This window comes from Ahaetulla prasina, chromosome 3, assembly GCF_028640845.1.
Source record: "Ahaetulla prasina isolate Xishuangbanna chromosome 3, ASM2864084v1, whole genome shotgun sequence".
Taxonomy (NCBI): Eukaryota; Metazoa; Chordata; class Lepidosauria; order Squamata; family Colubridae; genus Ahaetulla; species Ahaetulla prasina.
This window is the reverse complement of record NC_080541.1, coordinates 208,365,210-208,386,468: the sequence shown is the minus strand read 5'-3', so window position 1 is coordinate 208,386,468 and position 21,259 is coordinate 208,365,210. Positions and strand designations below refer to the sequence as shown.

The following is a 21,259-nucleotide window of genomic DNA, read 5'->3' as shown; positions in this document are numbered from 1 at the left end:
GTGCAAGGGGGCCAGGGTTGGCCCTCCCATGGCCCCTTTTTTGGCCTGGATGGCCTTCTGCAGCACTTTGCCAGCCAAAACGGGCTGCAGCCTCCCCCCCCCCGCCGCCCCATTTTGGCTGGCAGAGTGTGGCAGGAGGCTGTCCAGGCCAAAAATGGGGCACAGGATGGCTGAGTGTGGGCCTTCCCTGCCCCATTTTGACCAGCAGAGTGCTGCAGGAGGCGTCTATTCCATCTCCCACCCACCCAGCAGCCCACGGAAGAGAACTACAATGCTGATCCGGCCTCTCAAAGAAATCCAGTTTGACACCATTGGCCTAGGTGATTTCTGGAAATGTGATGGCTACTTGGTTGGAATCTGCATAAAAAATGGAGCAAAATAAAATAAAATAAAATAAAAATCTGGATCTGGAGACTGAAGTCCAGCGATTGGACTTTAATGTCAGAAATCCAGAGCATCTACTCAAGGGTATCTACAGTAACTTCTAAGCCATGGACATTGTAAGACCAGCATTTGTTCCCCATCCTGCCAGCGCTACAGCTCACAATGAATGGATTTCAAGTCAAGCATGAACTAAAAGCAAATGATTTCCTGAATATCTCTCGCTAGTGTGAGAGAGAAGCTGGTTATTTTTAAAAAAATTAAAGGTTTGCTTTTAGTGATGTTATATTTTAATGTAATACTGTGTTTTCATTATTAGCCAGGTATAAGCATTTGATATAATCTTGGATTATATCATATTTTTGGAGTATAAAACACACCTTTTTCCCACCTAAAAGGGGGTGAAAATTTGAGTGCATCTTATACACCAAATGTAGCCCTGCCCACCCACTGGCCCCCACCCTTTGGCCTCTGCCTCCCAGCAATTTACCTCCTTGCAGCAATCAGCAAGAAGAAACAGCCCATTTCAGCTTCAGCACAGCCTAATTAGTGCAAGTTGATTGTTGGATCGGCCTCCAGTCTCTCAGCTGTTTTGCACAGGCCTCTGCTGCTTGCTGCAAGGAGGTAAATTGCTGAGAGCAGATTTTTTTTTATGCTGAAAACGAAAATGAAAGTAAAGCAGGCTGTTTGCTGTTTGCTGCAATGAGGCAAAATTGCTGGGAGGCAGATTTCTTTTTCTTGTTTTCTTTTTTCCTCACCAAAAGAGGTAGGTTATAGTCTGGTGTGGCTTATACTCCGAAAAATATGGTATTTGACGTTGTGGTTTCTTCAGTCATCAAATAGTATTACAGGATTATTATACTGCACTGCATATAAAAGAATAAAAACAGACTTTAGCAACAGACACAATGATAACATAATGAGATAATTATCATGAGTTAATTATCATGAGTGATAAGTGTTCCGGTTTTCTTTAAAATCGCTAATTTACTAAATTATAATTTTAATTAAATTAACTCTGCTTCTATTAACTCTACCGCTTTTCTCAACCAGTTTAATTAGGACTATTTCTTTTTTTTTTTTTAATTAACAAAATTATCAGCTAAATTTCTGTTGATAACTCTTAAGTGAAAATGTGGCAGAACATCATAGAATCTAGCAGTGATGACATTACTTTCTTTGAGTAATGAAATGTCTGCAAGAAAACACTCAAGCTCAGAAAGCATCAAAGACTCTTCGTTTCAAGCCTGAGCTGTAAATATTCTCCTTTCTCGGTAACACCATTACCTCATACACACAACTCACAGGTACTTAAATTAATCCCTAATATAGACAGCATAATATAACATAGCCTCTAGGGCAGTGATGGCTAACCTTTTCAGGACCAAGTGCCCAAAGTGCGCGCATCTGAACCCCCAAAATACAATGCGTGTGTGGCCCCTGCCCCCTGCCCCCCCATGCATGCACACACGCCCCCTGCATGCGCCCCACCTCCCACACATGCACATGTGGCCCCCTGAATGTGCCCCACCTTCACACATACATGCACACATGGCCCCCTGTATGCACACCCCCCCAAAGACACCCGAAGACTAGCTAGCCGGCAGGAGGCACGCACGCATGCGCGGCAGAGCTGAGCTGGACAACGGCTCGCTTGCCCACAGAGAGGGCGCTGCATGCCACCTCTGCCGTAGGTTCACCATCACTGCTCTAGGGCAGTGGTTCTCAATCTTTATAGTGCTGTGACCCCTTTAATACAATTCCCCACGATGTGGCGACCCCGTTAATGCAATTCCCCACGATGTGGTGACCCCAACCGTAAAATTATTTTCGTTTTGAATTTATCGCGCCTGTATTGGCTAGCGATCTGAACTGCTTGCGATTGCCTTGAGGATGGAGGCATTAAAGCGGAGACTCCTCCCCTATTAAGTTTATCACGCTTGAAGCCAGATTAGGCTAGCGATTGGGAGTGATTGCAGCTGGCTTGAGAGGGAGACATCAGAGCAAAGATTTCTCTTTTTTAATTCATCGTGCCTGAAGCCGAATTCAGCTAGTGATTTGAAGAGCCTGCAGCTGGCTTGTGGAGTCAACCATTGGAGCGCGATTTTTTGACTCGCAAGTATACTTCCCATGTTTCCGATGGTCTTTGGCAACTCCTGGCAAATCGTCATTTGACCCCCAACGGGATCCCGACCCACAGGTTGAGAACCACTGCTCTAGGGTATAACATTGCCAAATTTATGGTAACTTTTATTATACTAATGAAAGCGAAAAGCGAAATCTGATATCAGAGTACTAATTTTGGCAGTAGCCAGCATTTTTCACAATGTCTCCTCCTTCTTCTCTTCTTCTTCTCTCATATGGAGAAAGATCACTATCTTGGTCTACTTTTATACTAAGGTAAGGTATAGGTTCCCCTTGCACATACGTGCTAGTCATTGCCAACTCTAGGGGGCGGTGCTTATCTCCGTTTCAAAGCCAGCGCTCTGAAACGGCTCTGTTTCAGAGCCAACGCTGTCAGAAGACGTCTCCGTGGTCATGTGGCTGGCATGACTCAACGCCAAAGGTGCACGGAACGCTGTTACCTTCCCACCAAAGGTGGTCCCTATTTTTTCCTACTTGCATTTTTTATGTGCTTTCGAAACTGCTAGGTTGGCAGAAGCTGGGACAAGTAATAGGCTCTTACCCCGTTACACGGCAGCACTAGGGATTCGAACCGCTGAGTTGCCGATAGTTTATAAATAGTTTTATAAATAGTTTATACTATTTAAACTTTATTTTTAGTAAACATTCTACCTTGCTTCTCAAATTCATTAATACTTCTCTGGGTGGCTTAAAACTTTTAATATTATATAAAATTAATGCTAATCAATAAAGCATATCTTTATTGTAAAGCATAACTGTAGAACAGCTCCTGGTATCCATCTGAATCTGAATCTTGTTTGCAATAACGTTGGATTAGACATGTTACACTAAAATTCAGTCTGAAGAGGTGTATATGTGGAGCATAGGGTCCAGTTTAATTTTTTTTAATGGGAAAAAAAATCAGTAACTCCTTGAATATAAAAATAGCCAGAGAAAATGACTTGCTGAATCTTATGTTATAATCATAAGGACAAGTGGCTGCCTGAAAAAACCTCTGATTCCATTCTAAGAGTTTTCTCCTAATTAAATTTAAAATATGAACTTTTGGATTGCAGGCAAAAGAATGTGCAGAAGAGGTGCACAATCCTAGGCAGCCCTTAGTGCAAAAGAAATGTTTCTGTCCACTGTCAATTATTATAAATGGACATTATTAGGGATGTATCTATTTTACTTTCTTCATTAAGTCCCAAGTGCCTGATTGGATCAGGGGCTCTGAAATTAGTAGCTTTGATTTTTGAGAGATATGAGCCTTGGAATCAATTAATTTGCTTCCTCTTGAAGCAGAACACCTAGTTTGCTTCTTCAGCCTAGCTGAGAGAAGGTCTTCTGAATCTTATCTTGACTGATCTAAATGTCTTGGATGAATTCACACATCCTTGATAACACTTCTTTTGAATCGTTGCAGACCCCTACAGATGATATAGAGGTGATAAACACTGAGAGAATTGAAGCATCTCCAGAAGTGCCAGTGAAAGATGAAAGAAGAAGCCAGGAAGTTGCAGAAACCAAATCCAAAGGAGAGGAGAGACCTACCAAAACAAATCTGAGAAAATTCTTTAAACTGGTAAGACCGATATTCCTGGATTTGTTTGTCAGCTGTATTACAATCATTGAGCAGTCACACAGCTTAAAGTTTAATTAATAGTAAATATGATGGGACAGCTAATTAAAAAGTTTTCATAACAGCCCTTTGTTGGGTTGGGTTCATCAGATTGCATGGATGGATGGATGGATGGATGGATGGATGATCATTTTTACTAGACCAACACTGAACCTAACTTTGGGCCTCCAATCCACAAAATGGCTAGCAAGGAATATAAAAGGAATGTTAAAAATTGCTCATAAGTCCACCTCACATTATATCTGTATAGTTCTTCTATAACATTTGATGTAGGTAGGCAGAATATTAATGACGCTACTGCAGCTAGAGATACGGTCCTGAGTAAAGGGCTTTTTCCTATTGAATTCCACTTCTCTTGAGTTCTACCTTTATACTACGAAAGGGTTCAGGATGGAAAGTGGAAATCAACAGTTCATATACTAGCAATGGCCATTAACTAAATATACCACAACTACCTGAGTAGAAGTCCGTCAAGCATCAGACCAAGCAACCATTTATTCAAAAGGAGGGGGGGAATCCTCAAATGTAAACCTTTGAGAATATAGAATAGAATAGAATAGAATAGAATAGAATAGAATAGAATAGAATAGAATAGAATAGAATAGAATAGAATAGAATAGAATAGATTTTTTTATTGGCCAAGTGTGATTGGACACACAAGAAATTTGTTTTGGTGCATATATAAAAGTCCCTGGCATTTTTTTCAGTCTATGGACAAACATTTACCACATGAATTATTTCATATATAATAAAGATTCTAATCTAACCATGCCAAGTTGACTTTCCTGCCAACTCAAGTTGAGAAGTCAACTAAGAGTGAAGTGTCAGGAGTTCTGTGGTCTACTAACAAGTCCTAGTCTAAAATCTGACACACTGAAATAAATCATTTCTGAGGGAACAATTAATAGTCAATATAAGAAAGACATAAAAAGGTATGACAAATGGTGTGGTAGACCATATATTTATTCTAAATGGACGTTCACAGGACACTCCCAAGCTTGCCTAATGGTTCCCTAGAGGACATTCCTATGAGAAAAGAAATAACATGCTCTCTTTTTTTGCCATTGTGTGCCTAAGTCCTGAAACAGGAAGGCTCAGTTAGACTCCTGTGTACAATCATTTATAATCACCGTAGAAAGAAATTCATATAATCCTTTGTTATTTTAGTCAGTCAGGAGTGACACAGTGGTAACTCCTCCTGAAATTAATGGGTCAGCACCTGATCACCAAGTAAGTAGATGGATCATTCAGTTTTCTTTTGGTGATGGTTCAACTGAACTCTTCTTCTGGGATTTAATGAGAACATACATGATCTTCGAGTATTATATTTGATATACAACTCTATGTATTTCCTTCTGCCTTTGTTCCTTAATACTTTTTTTGCACTGAAAGTGGCACTGTTGGTTTAAATTCTTTTGAAAACCACTCAATTCAAAAACTGAAGCTAAAATGAAGAAAAATGGCATTGTTTAATATAATAGTTAAACAGTTTAGGGCAGTGTTTCACAATCTTGGCAACTTTAAGGATGTGTGGATTTCAATTATCAGAATTCCCCAGCCAACAAGCATTTAGCTTAAAGTTGCCATGGTTGAGAAACACTGATTGAGCAATAGCCTTGTCATTATTATTGAAAAGATGAAGCACTTCCATCCTCCGCTACCTCATATTCTTCAGAAGTGTTGGATTGTGATTCCTAGTATTTTCAGCCCAGTTAAGGAAGGTTAAATTAAGCCTGGTTGTTCAGGCTAGAAACTGGCTCTGCAATTCCAACCGTTTTGAAAATAGAGACTGCAGACCAGAGTACGGAGCCTAAGTTAATTAAATGCAGAATCTTTAAAAACAAAGTTGTCATTTGATGCCCTTGCATCATTTTTGTTTTGCAGTCTTTAGCACATGTCTGGTTATTACCCTACTTTTCCTCATTGAACCAGTTTAAAAGAATGTGTTGTTTTGGATGTTTAGTTAGTTGCTCATTCCAGACTTCCAACTACAAAAGGTGATGAATGAATATTAAATTCTTTGTACTTTGAAACTGCAGCCATTATCAACAGTGCCATTTTGTACCTTGTTCTTTATCTGTACTGTATCCTGTTCTATTTTTTCCCTTCCTTTGTCTGAAACACACTCTCTTGTACTTGTGATATCTTTGCAAAAACAATAAAGTAAAATAAAGTAAATGAAATGGATCTTTTCTCCATTTGTGGTTCCATGCAGAATTTTACAGGTTCATTTGATTAAAATTAGGAAACTCCATCTAACTCCCTGAACAATGTAGGCAGATCCATTTCTAGCTTTACCTCTTAGGTTCTCCCAGAACCTAAGCTCTTAGCTCTTCTGGTAAAAAAAATGCCAAATATTTATTTATTTATTTATCAAATTTAGGTACCACCCATTTCACTCTCAGAGTGACTCTGTGCCATGTGCAAACACTAATTGTTTTCCTTGCCTGAATAAGGTAAATCCTTTCCCCAACAAAGAAAATAATAAATTCTGGGATGGGAAAACACAGGAATATATATTGTTAGCAATATGTATTGCTAACATAGTGTAAACCGCCCTGAGTCTTCGGAGAAGGGCGGGATATAAATGCAAATTTAAAAAAAAGGAATAAATATTTCTTCTTACATAACAATAATAATTATAACATCAAGGCAGGGTTATTTTGATTTTTTTCCCCCTCACATTTCTTTTCATCTTTGGACTGTGCCGTCTCTTTTCCAGATCCCTCCTACATGGCTAACTCTTCCTTCCTTTCTTCCTTTCTTCTGTGTCTCCCGTATCTTTCCAAAGATCAGCTCTGAATTCCTTTATACCGTACGATTTTGATAAGATTATATTCTATCAGCCCTTGTGTTGACTTTTGAAATCACAGAGATAAATACCAATGTTAGAAATAATATGCTTTGGGGTATTCTGGATACACCAGGGGTGTCAAATGCGCGTCGTCATGGCAGCGTCAGGTGACGTATCAGGACTTTGCTAAACTGGGCGAGGGCATGGACAGTGTGTGACGCATCCGGCCTGCGGGCTGGGAGTTTGACAGCTGTGGGATAAACCTTCCTTGCCACTGACTTTGTTGGTTGGAGCTTGTGTATGTTAAAATCCTAGCAACTGGAGGGCACTAAGATGCCAGCCTATCCTTGCTGTAAATCAGGGGTCTCCAACCTTGGTCCCTTTAAGACTTGTCCGCAAGTCTTAAAGGGACCAAGGTTGGAGACCCCTGCTGTAAAGGGTGATACAAGTTGGAAGGAAGGAATGCTGACACGCCATATGCCAGTGCCAGAAGAATTAGTTGCTCCTACCATGTTTCCCCGAAAATAAGACCCTGTCTTATATTTTTTCTGAACCCTGAAATAAGCGCTTGGTTTTATTGCCGTGCGCTCAAAAGCCCGATTGGGCTTATTATCAGGGGATGTCTTATTTTGGGGGAAACAGGGTAACTCTAGGACAAACATCTTTCCCTTTTTTTTAACCCTTAAAGAAAATAAATATAAAAATCCAGAAATAGGGGAAGGGGGAGATATTATAGAAACCCAGTGATGCTGTTTTTATTCACATAAACACAGGATTACAGAAAAATCGCGTACGTAACAAATTACGCTTGCTGTACAAGGGGTCTAAGACTGACTAGGTGACTCAGTGGCTAAGACACTGAGCTTGTCGATCAGAAAGGTCGGCAGTTCGAATCCCCTAGTGCGTGAGCAGGGGGTTGGACTAGATGATCTCCAAGGTCCCTTTCAACTCTACTGTTACTGGTCTTCCCTGTGCCAGGGGTCTCATCAGGGTATGGTTTAAAAAAAAATGTCACGAAGATTACCCTGATGACATACCGGAAATTGTTTTTTTATGATATGGAAAAACGGATAAATCTGTGGGGTTGCTGGCAAAATCACCACACTTTTTGGAAGGAAAGAAAGAAGGAAAGAAGGAGGGAGGGAGAGAGGGAGGGAGGGAGGACCAAAAATAATATAGATAGGTATTTGGTTTCTGATTTCTCCATTCTTTGTGTTCTAACATATACTTACTTAAATTTTCCGACACCTTTACTTTTTTTAATATACTGTATGGACACCCCTGAACCAAGCCCACTACTGGCATTTAGTCCTGCATATTGGGTATAAGGGACGCGGTGGCTCAGTGGCTAAAACGCTGAGCTTGTTGATCGAAAGGTCAGCAGTTCAGCGGTTCGAATCCCTAGTGCCGCTTAACAGGGTGAGCTCCCGGTACTTGTCCCAGCTTCTGCCAACCTAGCAGTTCAAAAGCACATAAAAAATGCAAGTAGAAAAATAGGGACCACCTCTGGTGGGAAGGTAACAGCGTTCCGTGCGCCTTTGGCGTTGAGTCATGCCGGCCACATGACCACAGAGACATCTTCGGACACGCTGGCTCTTTGGCTTTGAAACGGAGATGAGCACTGGCCCCTAGAGTCGGGGACGACTAGCACATATGTGCGAGGGGTGCCTTTACCTTTACCTTTACCTTTATTGAGTGTAAGATTGCATCCCATGGTCTCCCGAGGAAACAAATTGTTCCTCATTTGCGCTTTCCCTTTGCAAAGCAAAACTGCCCATGTCTTCTTTTAAACCCACCGACCAAGTAACCCTGTTTGAAACTGCTCTAGACCCTGGACTTCCCAGACAGACCTTTGACCCGGGCTGAGACTCGAGACTCTGCAAGCAAAGGGAGCCACAAGAATTCAACAGACAACCTAACCAAGTCGCAAGAGATCCCCCAGAAAACCAAGGATCCACAAGAGTCCGGACAAGAAGAAGCAGCCGAGACAGACTCCCTTCAGAATGGAGAGGATGCAGTGCAACAAAGCCCTCTCAAGCGAATGGAGAAGCGACAGACCCTCGGAGGGTTTTTCAAAGGCCTTGTAGGTTAACTTCATCTTCCCTTAGCAATCCCTGCTTAGCCAGCACTTGCTCGAAGAAAACGTTCTTGAGAAGAGGAGAATAGCTCCTGCACCTTCGTTCTTTTCCCAAGCATGAATGGGAGCTGTAGTGGGTTTCACTTACCTTCGCTACCGGTTTGGAACTGTGAGCGTGCGTGCTTGCTTCGCTCACGCACGGGGCTTCTGCACATGCGCAGAACCTTCTGCGCATGTGCAGAGCATCCGTGATGATGTCCGGGCGGAGCCTACTGCCGCTGCCGTTATCAGTTCACCCGAACTGGGGCGAGCCAGTAGAAACCCACCACTGAATTGGAGAGTAATGATTTGAAGGGAAGGGGCACCAAGCTGGAGGGAGATCTGGCTCTTCCAAGATTACCAAAAGGGAAGGCATAAGAGTAAATGACTACCAAATTCTTCATTCTGGATTGCTTTGGGACTTGGATGAAGTGGAATCCTGGGCCAGCCTGGTATCCTCTAATTCTATTGGGACCAGCTCCTAGAATCCCCTACTAGCAACATCTGAAAACTGACAGGGATTCTGGGAGTTGAAGTCTAAGTCCATCTAGAACAGGGGTCTCCAACCTTGGTCCCTTTAAGACTTGTGGACTTCAATTCCCAGAGTCTCTGGGAGTTGAAGTCCACAAGTCTTAAAGGGACCAAGGTTGGAGACCCCTGATCTAGAACACAGGTGTCAAACTTGCCGCATCATGTTGTGGTCACATAATGTATCATGACTTTTTTCCCCATCCTGGCGCTGGGGTGGGAGTGGCCTGCGTGTGACGCATCTGGCCTGTGGCTGCCAGTTTGACACCCCTGAGAGTGCTAGATTGTGGGAAAGTTATTTTGCAATGTGGATTTTTATTCAATAAGTGGTTTTCCATTTGGGTTATTTATCTGCAATCAGCTAAATCAGCTTAATTGCCTATTTATTTATTTTTTAGGCCCAGAAATTTCTTTCCAAAGTCATGCCTTGAATTAAAGAACTATATATCTCTTTTCACATAGCAGATTGCAGTTTAAATCAAAGGCTTAGTTTAGTGCTTCATATCAGATTAGTGTAATATTCATTGTCATTTCTTTTTTCATTGGATATATAAATACAGATATATTTCAGACATACACACACACACGCACACCACCCTGGAAGGTTTTTTTTTTGCATTTATATCCCGCCCTTCTCCGAAGACTCAGGGCGGCTTACACTATGTCAAGCAATAGTCTTCATCCATTTGTATATTATATACAAAGTCAACTTATTGCCCCCAACAATCTGGGTCCTCATTTTACCTACCTTATAAAGGATGGAAGGCTGAGTCAACCTTGGGCCTGATGGGACTTGAACCTGCAGTAATTGCAAGCAGCTGCTGTTAATAACAGACTGTCTTACCAGTCTGAGCCACCAGAGGCCCAGTTGACCATGATGGTCCATTTGCACACTACAATCTTTTCTAATTGAGCTTGTTAGGGGAAGATATTATCTTCTGATAAAGATATTTTACCTATGCTTTAAAGATGCTGCTGAACACCTAGCAGATTCACTCCCACAAAATGCTAATTCTAGTTTGTTTCATCCTTACTGTACTCAGTCTTTGTGTGTGAAGCCAAACCTATCTGATTTGTTTGGATTTCAATATGCGTGGGGTAACTCCCAAAAACAAATTACTAGTAATCAGTTAAATGTGTTGTGTTGTACACATCAACTGAGTCCATTTCTATCTCCAGAAAAAAAAAAGATGGGTTTTTTTTTTATTCCTGGAATTTCTGCTGCAGCAAACTACATTCCCAGACTTTATTTTTATTTTATTTATTTATTTATTTGATTTTTATACCGCCCTTCTCCCAAAGGACTCAGGGCGGTGTACAGGCAGATAAAAACAGACAAGACAATAATCTATAAAATGCAAAATTAAAAAACTTATTATACTTTGCCTAAAATTTTAAAATATATAGAAATTAAAACCCCGTTTAAAATTAATAATAAAACTATACAATCCATAAAATTTAAGCCAGCCCCGCGCGAATAAAAAGATGCGTCTTCAGTTCGCGGCGAAAGGTCCGAAGGTCAGGTATTTGGCGTAAACCCGGGGGAAGTTCGTTCCAGAGTGTGGGGGCCCCCACAGAGAAGGACCTCCCCCAAGGGCCCGCCAGCCGACATTGCTTGGCGGACGGCACCCTGAGAAGTCCCTCTCTGTGAGAGCGTACGGGTCGGTGGGAGGCATATGGTAACAGTAGGCGGTCCCGTAAGTACCCAGGCCCTAAGCCATGGAGCGCTTTAAAGGTCATAACCAAAACCTTAAAGTGCACCCGAAAAGCGACAGGTAGCCAGTGCAGTCTGCGAGGAGGGTGTTACATGGGAGGCACGAGACCTCCTCTATCACCAGCGCAGCTGCATTCTGACTAGCTGAAGCCTTCGGTGCACCTTAAGGGAGCCCCATGTAGAGAGCATTACAATAATCCAAGCGAGAGGTAACGAGTGCATGAGTGACTGTGCACAAGGCATCCCGATCAAGGAAGGCGCAACTGCCGAACCAGGCGGACCTGGTGGAAGGCCCCTGGAGACGGCCGTCAAATGGTCTTCAAACGACAGCCGCTCATCCAGGAGGACACCTAAGTTGCGCACCCTATCCTTTGGGGCCAATAACTGCCTCCAACAGTCAGCTGCGGCTGCAGCTGACTGAATCGAGATGCCGCATCCACAGCCACTCCGTCTTGGAGGATTGAGCTTGAGCCTGTTTCTCCCCATCCAGACCCGTCGGCTTCCAAGCACCGGGACAGCACTTGACAACTTCATTGGGGTGACCTGGGGTGGAGAAGTACAGCTGAGTGTCATCAGCGCATTGATGGTACTTCACCCCAAAGCCACTGATGATCTCACCCAACGGCTTCATGTAGATGTTGAACAGAAGGCGAGAGAATCGACCCCGCGGCACCCCACAAGTGAGGGCCCTCGCGGTGACCTCTGCCCCCTGTCAACACTGTCTGCGACCGGTCGGAGAGATAGGAGGAGAACCACCGATAAACGGTGCCTCCCACTCCCAATCCCCCAGCCGGCGCAGCAAGATACCATGGTCGATGGTATCAAAAGCCGCTGAGAGGTCTAATAGGACCAAGGCAGAGGAATAACCAGAGATCATCCACCAATGCGACCAAAGCTGTCTCCGTGCTGTAACCGGGTCGGAAGCCGGACTGGAACGGGTCTAGATAGACGGATTCTTCCAGGTATTGGGGTAGCTGACGCGCCACAGCACTCTCTACAACCTTCGCAACAAAGCGAAGGTTGGAGACTGGCCGATAGTTTCCCAAAATAGCCGGGTCCAAAGAGGGCTTCTTAAGGAGGGGTCTCACCACCGCCTCTTTCAAGGCGGCAGGGAAAACCCCTTCCAACAAAGAAGCATTTATAATCCTCTGGAGCCAGCCTCGTGTCACCTCCTGAGTAGCCAGCACCAGCCAGGAAGGACACGGATCCAATAAACATGTAGTGGCGCGGAGCCTCCCCAACAACCTGTCCACGTCCTCGGGAGCCACAGGGTCAAACCCATCCCAAACAGGCTCAACAAGACGTGCCTCCTCTCCCTCGCTTGGATCATCCCAATTTCGGTCCAGACCATCCCGAGCTGAGCGATTTTGTCGTATAGATAACCACTAAACTCCTCGGCACGCCCCTGCAACGGGTCATCCCGCACCTCCTGATGAAGGAGGCGGGTCACCAAACAGGGCGGCCGGGCGGTTATCTGCCGACGCAATGAGGGTGGAGGCGTAGGAGCGCCTCGCCTCCCTCATTGCCACTAGGTAGGTCCTAGAATAGGACCTAACTAGTGTCCGATCAGCTTCGGAACGACTGGACCTCCAAGTGCTCTCTAGGCGTCTTCTCCGGCGTTTCATCTCTCTCAGCCCCTCGGAGAACCAAGGGGCCGGTCGAGATCTGCGCCGGGTCAGAGGCCGCAAAGGCACGACACGGTCCAAGGCCCCAGCCGCGGCCTGGTCCCAGGCCGCAACTAGGTCCTCAGTCGGGCCGGCGGCCAGATCCTCAGGGAATGGCCCAAGCTCCGTCAGGAACCTCTCAGGGTCCATCAGGCGCCTGGGACGGAACCAACGAGGCTCCGTCTCCCTGCGATGGTGGGCGGCGGTTCGGAAGTCTAGGCGAAGGAGAAAATGATCAGACCATGACATTGGACATTGGACTTGTGACTCAACTGCACATTGCAAAACTTGGGTTCAACAATTTCATCCTATTTTTATCTGCTCCTCTTTTCTTATATATGTCTTTCAAACTGTGAGTCCTCAGGCCAAGCTCTATGGCATAGAGGCTATGCATTTATATATTTATTTCAAATAGCAGGCTCAAGATGACATTAAAAGGAGAACTACACTAGAACCATTCTGAATGAATTTTGTTCAATGTCCTGAAGATGGGAAACTTACAAATAACAAGTGAAGTATCCTAGAAACCTTTGGGAGTAATCCATTAGGTTTTAAATGGATTTGTAAGTTTTAAAAACTATTAGTTTTATTTCATTTTTTCTTAAAGAAGTAAAGTGAAATGTTAATATTAGTTAACATTTAACACAGTGGTGAAATATAAAATCTGTTACTACCGGTTCTGTGGGCGTGGCTTGGTGGGGGGGTAATATGACTGGGTAGGCGTGGCCAACTTTTTTTAAAAAAGCTTTTAAAAACATTTTTTCTACAACCTCTTCAGCCTAAGAGGTTGTAAAAAAAATGCTTTTACAAGGCTCTGATGATCCCAGCTGAGCCGTGTGATCATCAGAGGCTTTTTTAAAAAACTTTTAAAAGCATTTTTTCAGCTGAAGAAAAATGCTTTTAAAAGTAAAAAAAACCCTCTGCTGATTGTGCGGCTCAGCTGGGCATGGGCAGGGGTGGAAGCAGCGATTTTTGCTACCGGTTCTCCATGTAGATGTTGAACAGAAGGCGAGAGAATCGACCCCTGCGGCACCCCACAAGTGAGGGCCCTCGCGGTTGACCTCTGCCCCCGTCAACACCGTCTGCGGCCGGTCGGAGAGATAGGAGGAGAACCACCGATAAACGGTGCCTCCCACTCCCAATCCCCCCAGCCGGCGCAGCAAGATACCATGGTCGATGGTATCAAAAGCCGCTGAGAGGTCTAATAGGACCAGGGCAGAGGAATAACCCCTGTCCTTGGCCCTCCAGAGATCATCCACCAATGCGACCAAAGCTGTCTCCGTGCTGTAACCGGGTCGGAAGCCGGACTGGAACGGGTCTAGATAGACGGATTCTTCCAGGTATTGGGGTAGCTGCCGCCCCCCACCCCCCTCTACAACCTCCCCAACAAAGCGAAGGTTGGAGACTGGCCGATAGTTTCCCAAAATAGCCGGGTCCAAAGAGGGCTTCTTAAGGAGGGGTCTCACCACCGCCTCTTTCAAGGCGGCAGGGAAAACCCCTTCCAACAAAGAAGCATTTATAATCCTCTGGAGCCAGCCTCGTGTCACCTCCTGAGTAGCCAGCACCAGCCAGGAAGGACACGGATCCAATAAACATGTAGTGGCGGAGCCTCCCAACAACCTGTCCACGTCCTCGGGAGCCACAGGGTCAAACCCATCCCAAACAGGCTCAACAAGGCGTGCCTCCTCTCCCTCGCTTGGATCATCCCAATTTGGTCCAGACCATCCGGAGCTGAGCGATTTTGTCGTATAGATAACCACTAAACTCCTCGGCACGTCCCTGCAATGGGTCATCCCGCACCTCCTGATGAAGGAGAGAGCGGGTCACCCGAAACAGGGCGGCCGGGCGGTTATCTGCCGACGCAATGAGGGTGGAGGCATAGGAGCGCCTCGCCTCCCTCATTGCCACTAGGTAGGTCCTAGAATAGGACCTAACTAGTGTCCGATCAGCTTCGGAACGGCTGGACCTCCAAGTGCTCTCTAGGCGTCTTCTCCGGCGTTTCATCTCTCTCAGCCCCTCGGAGAACCAAGGGGCCGGTCGAGATCTGCGCCGGGTCAGAGGCCGCAAAGGCACGACACGGTCCAAGGCCCCAGCCGCGGCCTGTTCCCAGGCCGCAACTAGTTCCTCAGTCGTGCCGCGGGCCAGATCCTCAGGGAATGGCCCAAGCTCCGTCAGGAACCTCTCAGGGTCCATCAGGCGCCTGGGACGGAACCAACGTAGAGGCTCCGTCTCCCTGCGATGGTGGGCGGCGGTTCGGAAGTCTAGGCGAAGGAGAAAATGATCAGACCATGACATTGGACATTGGACTTGTGACTCAACTGCACATTGCAAAACTTGGGTTCAACAATTTCACCCTATTTTTATCTGCTCCTCTTTTCTTATGTATGTCTTTCAAACTGTGAGTCCTCAGGCCAAGCTCTATGGCATAGAGGCTATGCATTTATATATTTATTTCAAATAGCAGGCTCAAGATGACATTAAAAGGAGAACTACACTAGAACCATTCTGAATGAATTTTGTTCAATGTCCTGAAGATGGGAAACTTACAAATAACATGTGAAGTATCCTAGAAACCTTTGGGAGCGATTAGTAATCCATTAGGTTTTAAATGGATTTGTAAGTTTTAAAAACTATTAGTTTTATTTCATTTTTTCTTAAAGAAGTAAAGTGAAATGTTAATATTAGTTAACATTTAACACAGTGGTGAAATATAAAATCTGTTACTACCGGTTCTGTGGGCGTGGCTTGGTGGGGGGGGTAATATGACTGGGTAGGCATGGCCAACTTTTTTTAAAAAAGCTTTTAAAAACATTTTTTCTACAACCTCTTCAGCCTAAGAGGTTGTAAAAAAAATGCTTTTACAAGGCTCTGATGATCCCAGCTGAGCCGCGCGATCATCAGAGGCTTTTTTTTAAACTTTTAAAAGCATTTTTTCAGCTGAAGAAAAAATGCTTTTAAAAGTATAAAAAAACCCTCTGCTGATTGTGCGGCTCAGCTGGGCATGGGCAGGGGTGGAGGCAGCGATTTTTGCTACCGGTTCTCCAAACCACCCGCCACCATCGCTACCAGATCGGGTGATCCGGTCCGAACCAGGAGCATTTTACCCCTGATTTAACATTAATATCATTTAAAATAGTAATACATTAGAACTACAGAAGCTCCACCAAGTCAACCTCTTGCTTTATCTCTGCATATGCAAAGCCTTATAGCACATAGGAAAGAAAAGAAAAATAAGGCAGGAGAGAATTGTTTTGATGAATAATGTGATATGATTGAGCAAAGATTCTGAGGTGCTTCCACAATCAAGAAATATATTACATCTTGGTGTTTTAAATATGATACATGAGATTATATACAGAAATGCAAAAACAGTGCAGGAAATGTAATTAGGGACAGAATATTATCTTTTTAAAAAGTTCCCAATCCTTATATATGCTGAATTAAAGCCAACTCTTAACAATCCAAAGATTTTGATTGAAATGGGGGGAGGGGTTTGTTATGTTGAGATGCACATTAAAAAAACCTGATGCATCTTTGATTGTATTATAATGGCTGCCATCCTGACTTGCTTCTGACCATGAGAAAACACCTCAAAAGGATTCACTGGTCTGAGTGACAAGCTTCATAATCTTTGATCCTTCTCACTCAGAACAAAACAAATTACGGTAAAACATCATGCAAATGTGTGAATCCTGACGCCAATGTTGTATGTTGCAGCTTTTTCTCACATGGAATTTGCCTCATAATGGCAGTAAGTTTGTTTGTTTGTACAGTAAAATGTGCACACAATTCTGGTTGTAGACTCCTCCATCTGGATAAATAAAATAGCCCACTAAAGAGAGAAATACAGAGGTGGTTTCAGCAGGTTCTGGCCATTTTGAATAGTTCGGAGAACCGGTAAATACCACCTCTGACTGGCCCCGCCCTCATCTATTCTCTGCCTCCCGAGTCCCATCTGATCAGGAGCAAATGGGGATTTTGCAGTAACCTTCCTCTGGACTGGGGAGGGAATGGAGATTTTACAGTATCCTTCCCCTGCCACACCCACCAAGTATACCACGCCCACGCCACCTCAGCCACAGAACAGGTAGTAAAAATTTTTGAATCCCACTACTAGGGAAATACATAAAAACATAATTTCTTGAACATCTTCAGCAATGTTTACATGTTTCTTTCCCCTTTCTACAGAGTCCCAAACGGATGTCAGATGCTGGGGTACAAACAGATCCTGTGTCTATCGTGTCTATCGTGAAACCCAAATAATTAACAACTGGAAGTCTCTGAAGAATAACTGGATCACCACTACTTTTCCTCCTTTCAGGACAGAAAGAAAAAAGAAATGATTGGTATTGTTTATCCCTCCTCTCCCCAGCTCTCCTTCCCTTCTTTTCGCGGCTGTAGCAAACTAGGGGCTGCTATACAAGTCCAAGGTCCTTCCAAGTAAGATGTTTTGTGGGTTGTCTGTTTCCACTACCATCCACCCAGTACTTCTCCCACTGCCTTGCCCACCCTCACTGCAGTTCAGTCTGTTGAATCACCACGTACATCTTCCCTCCTGCTGCCATGATCATGATACCTTCCATGGGATGACCACGAGGTAGATTGATCTACTCAATGTTCTCATTGGTCATGCATTAAAAATTACAGCATCTGATTGGTTTAGCTGCCTGACATTCCTTTTTCTAACCCAGGGGTCGGCAATCTTAAACACTCAAAGAGCCACAAAGGTCATAACTGGAATCCCCCCCCCCCGTTCAATTCTGGAGCCTATCGGAAGTCCGGTTCTCCCACCATAGAGTCTCCTCCTAGTGCGGCATCCTTTTTCCTCTACCTGTCCTAACCGAAAGCCCTATAAAATTGTAGAGCTGACCAGAAACAAGGAGCCGCAGCAGAAGGATGAAAGAGCCACATGCGGCTCCAGAGCCACAGGTTGCTGATCCCTGTTCTAACCCATAGCAATACAATGGAGTGGTAGGGGAACAGCCTGGGCTAAGATCCAAATTAAGCGCTATCAAACCTACTTGCTACCCCGAATGCTAATATATGCTTTGAGAGACTACCAATTGTGGAACATATTCTCCTAAAGGTTAAAAAAAATAACAAAAGCTTACAAGGGCACTAAGATTTAAAGGGAGTTCAGCATTCAGGACATCTGGTAGATTTATCAAAACCCAAAAGCAGATAGACATTACCAGTATGGGGGAATGGGTTAAGATTGTTTCATTCTTCTTTCTGAATCCAAAAACAAAACAAAACCAACTTTAGAAATAAAAAAAACCTGGAGAAAGCCTGCCTACAAATTTATATGCATTATGCATTTCTAATATATATGTGTTTCTGTTCTGAGGTCATAATGGGTTCCATTTAGACACTGATATTTCCTATACTTTGCTGCATTGTATGCAATTATCTGTGCATCTTTTCAGCTGCAAATCATGTCACAGGATTGTGCAAAGTGTGGATTGTGATGCAGAAGAAGCAAATCTAAATTCACAAATTAAGATCAACATATAAGTCCCAGTAAACGTAGTTTCATGATCTCTGATTGCTGAAAATTATTTGCAATTACTCTGAGCTGCAGCTAAATCAATCATTTAAGAACCAGTTTGAATGAATTCTGAAAGTGTCCTCTTAGTCAAATTAGAATATCAATCTTGGATCATCTGTCTTAGTTTGCCAGTTATACAGAGAACACCATTTGCATTAATATGCTTGCAATTTGCTTATTTTCCAGTAATTTGCATAATGTAAATTCAGTTTTCTTATTCTCTGAGAACACGATTGGATATAGAAACATGAAGAAAATTAATGGGTAACAGCTGTTAGTGTTGTACTAACTAATGCCATTTGAATTGATCTAGAACAAACAGGGGCATCTGTACAGTAGTGGCCAAAATTGTGGAAACCTTTTGGGAAAGGTGTATTTTCTAAAACTAGCTAATAACACCACTTTTTTTGGGGGGGAGTAGTACCATAAAATTATATATTAATGGAAAGATAATTTGATCAAGAATGTATTGCAATAACTTTTCTGAAGGATTTGCTATTAGAATAGCAGTTACAGTATAAAGAAGAAAAGTGAAACACGTAGAAAAAACGAGATATACAAAAATTATCACGTAAGTTAATACTTAGTTGGGTAACCTTTAGCATGAATTACGGCCTTGCTTACAACCCATGGAGTGAACCAAGTCTTTTGCAGCTGTTATAATGTGAAACCAAGATTGAATGACTGCTTCCAATAACTGGGTTTTATTGCTGGGTCGATTCTGACGAATAGAATAGAATAGAATAGAATTTATTGGCCAAGTGTGATTGGACACACAAGGAATTTGTTTTGGTGCATATGCTCTCAGTGTACATAAAAGAGAAAAAAAAGAAAAAGAAAGAAAGAAAAATACCTTCATCAAAGGTACAACATTTACAACACAAATGATGGTCATAGGTTGCAATTTAACCCTTAGTGATAGCAACAAAAAGTTATAGTCATACAGTCATAAGTGGAAAGAGATTGGTGATGAAAACAATGAGAAGATTAATAGTAGTGTAGATTTAGTAAATAGTTTGACATTGTTGAGGGAATTATTTGTTTAGCAGAGTGATGGCCTTCGGGAAAAAACTGTTCTTGTGTCTAGTTGTTCTGGTGTGCAGTGCTCTATAGCATTGTTTTGATGGTAGGAGTTGAAACAGTTTATGTCCAGGATGTGAGGGATCTGTAAATATTTTCACAGCCCTCTTAATAAGTTTCTTTAGTTTCTCTAGTTGGCTCCATAGATTTTAAATTGTGTTAAGGCCTGGGCTATTCCCAGGCCATTTCAGCAGTGGAATATGATTATCTTGAAACTTCCCCCCAAAAAAGTGGTGTTATTAGCATTCAAACCTCAAAAATACACTTTTCCCAAAAGATTTCCACAATTTTGGCCACTACTGTAGGGGCAGTAAAAGAGCTCAATTGCAATTGGGCCTGTGCAAATCAAAGCTCCGCCCCCTTTTTGTGTGTTTCATGTTTGGCTTGGATGCTTTCTTGGCCATTAGTGCAGGACGAGCTGGGAAACAGTGGATAATTCTGAAAGCATTGGCTAACAGATGTGTAGACTCTCCCACTTCAAAGCAAATTAAAGTTTTCTTTATAATTTCTCAAAATTTGAGTCCATTCATCCCATGAGATATTTGTTCGAAGTGGCAAACCAGCTCTTATTTTAAGATTAAAAACAAACGAACAGTTTGGATACTGTTCAGAGTTATGAACTTTTGATCATGAACTTTGATACTGAATCTGGCCTCTTGTTAAAAGCAATGCACAGATAGTCCTCAGCTTACGACCCCAATTGAGCCCAACGTTTCTGTTGCTAATTGAGACAGGTGTTATGTGAGTTTTGCCTGATTTTATGACCTTTCTGTTAAGGAAATCACTGCAGTTGCTAAGTTAGTAACACGGCTTGCCCGCTGGCTTTGCTGGTCAAAAGATGACACAAAAGACGATTGCATAACACGAGGACATTGCAACCATCGTAAATATGAATCAGTGGCAAAGCATCCGAATTTTGATTACATGATCATGGAGATGCTGCGATGATCATAAATGTGAAAAAACGGTCGTAAGTCACTTGTCCGTGCCATTGTAATGTCAAACAGTTACTAAAATGAATTGTTGAAAATCGAGGACTGCCTGTACATATCCTATTAGGACAGTGGTAGTCAACCTGGTCCCTACCGCCCACTAGTGGGCGTTCCAGCTTTCATGGTGGGCGATAGAGGTTTTGTCCAATACTGAAGCACTTTTCTTTTTTTTTTAATTTAATTGACTTTTAAAAAAATTTTCATAGCATTATTTAAAAACATTTTCATTAGGTTTTCATAAAATTCCCCGTGACAATTTAAATTTCTGAAAATATACTATTTGTGTCCCCCACGCATAAGTTTAGTTCATGTTACGTAAGTGAAACTAAATGGCGCTATAGTGTGACCGCAAACAAAAGAGCCTCATCCCAGAATAGTTTGCACATCTCCCCCCACACCACCCAGCTGTAACAGACAAGCAGAGCTGGTAGCTGGCGCCCCGCCCCCCAAAAACCCAATCCACGATGCCCGAGACAGATGCGCAGACGATACATGGTGCATTACTGTGGAACCAGTGGGTGGTTAGAAAATTTTACTACTAACAGAGATACAAAAGTGGGTGGTAGGTATAAAAAGGTTGACTACCCTTGTATTAGGATCTGAAAATATTTCATGCTTCTCATGGGTAATCTGGGGTTAATTTTAATCGTAGCTAGGAATATTGTGGTTTGTAGTA

General features: G+C 43.2%; 1 protein-coding gene across 6 annotated transcripts in view; it reads left to right on the top strand.

Moving 5' to 3' along the window:
- The window catches only part of BCAS1 (brain enriched myelin associated protein 1), a 75,148-nt gene extending 55,801 nt beyond the window's left edge, over positions 1-19,347 (top strand). For 4 of the 6 annotated variants that reach the window (XM_058174481.1, XM_058174478.1, XM_058174483.1 and 1 more), the window contains 4 exons: positions 3,932-4,090; positions 5,315-5,377; positions 8,770-9,024; positions 17,152-19,347. In XM_058174481.1, the coding sequence (XP_058030464.1) occupies positions 3,932-4,090; positions 5,315-5,377; positions 8,770-9,024; positions 17,152-17,226 (552 nt within the window). In that variant the 3' untranslated portion in view covers positions 17,227-19,347. The remainder of the gene's footprint in view (positions 1-3,931; positions 4,091-5,314; positions 5,378-8,769; positions 9,025-17,151) is intronic. The other 2 variants (XM_058174480.1, XM_058174482.1) reach the window with 2 other exon arrangements.
- The last annotated feature ends 1,912 nt before the right edge of the window (positions 19,348-21,259 follow it).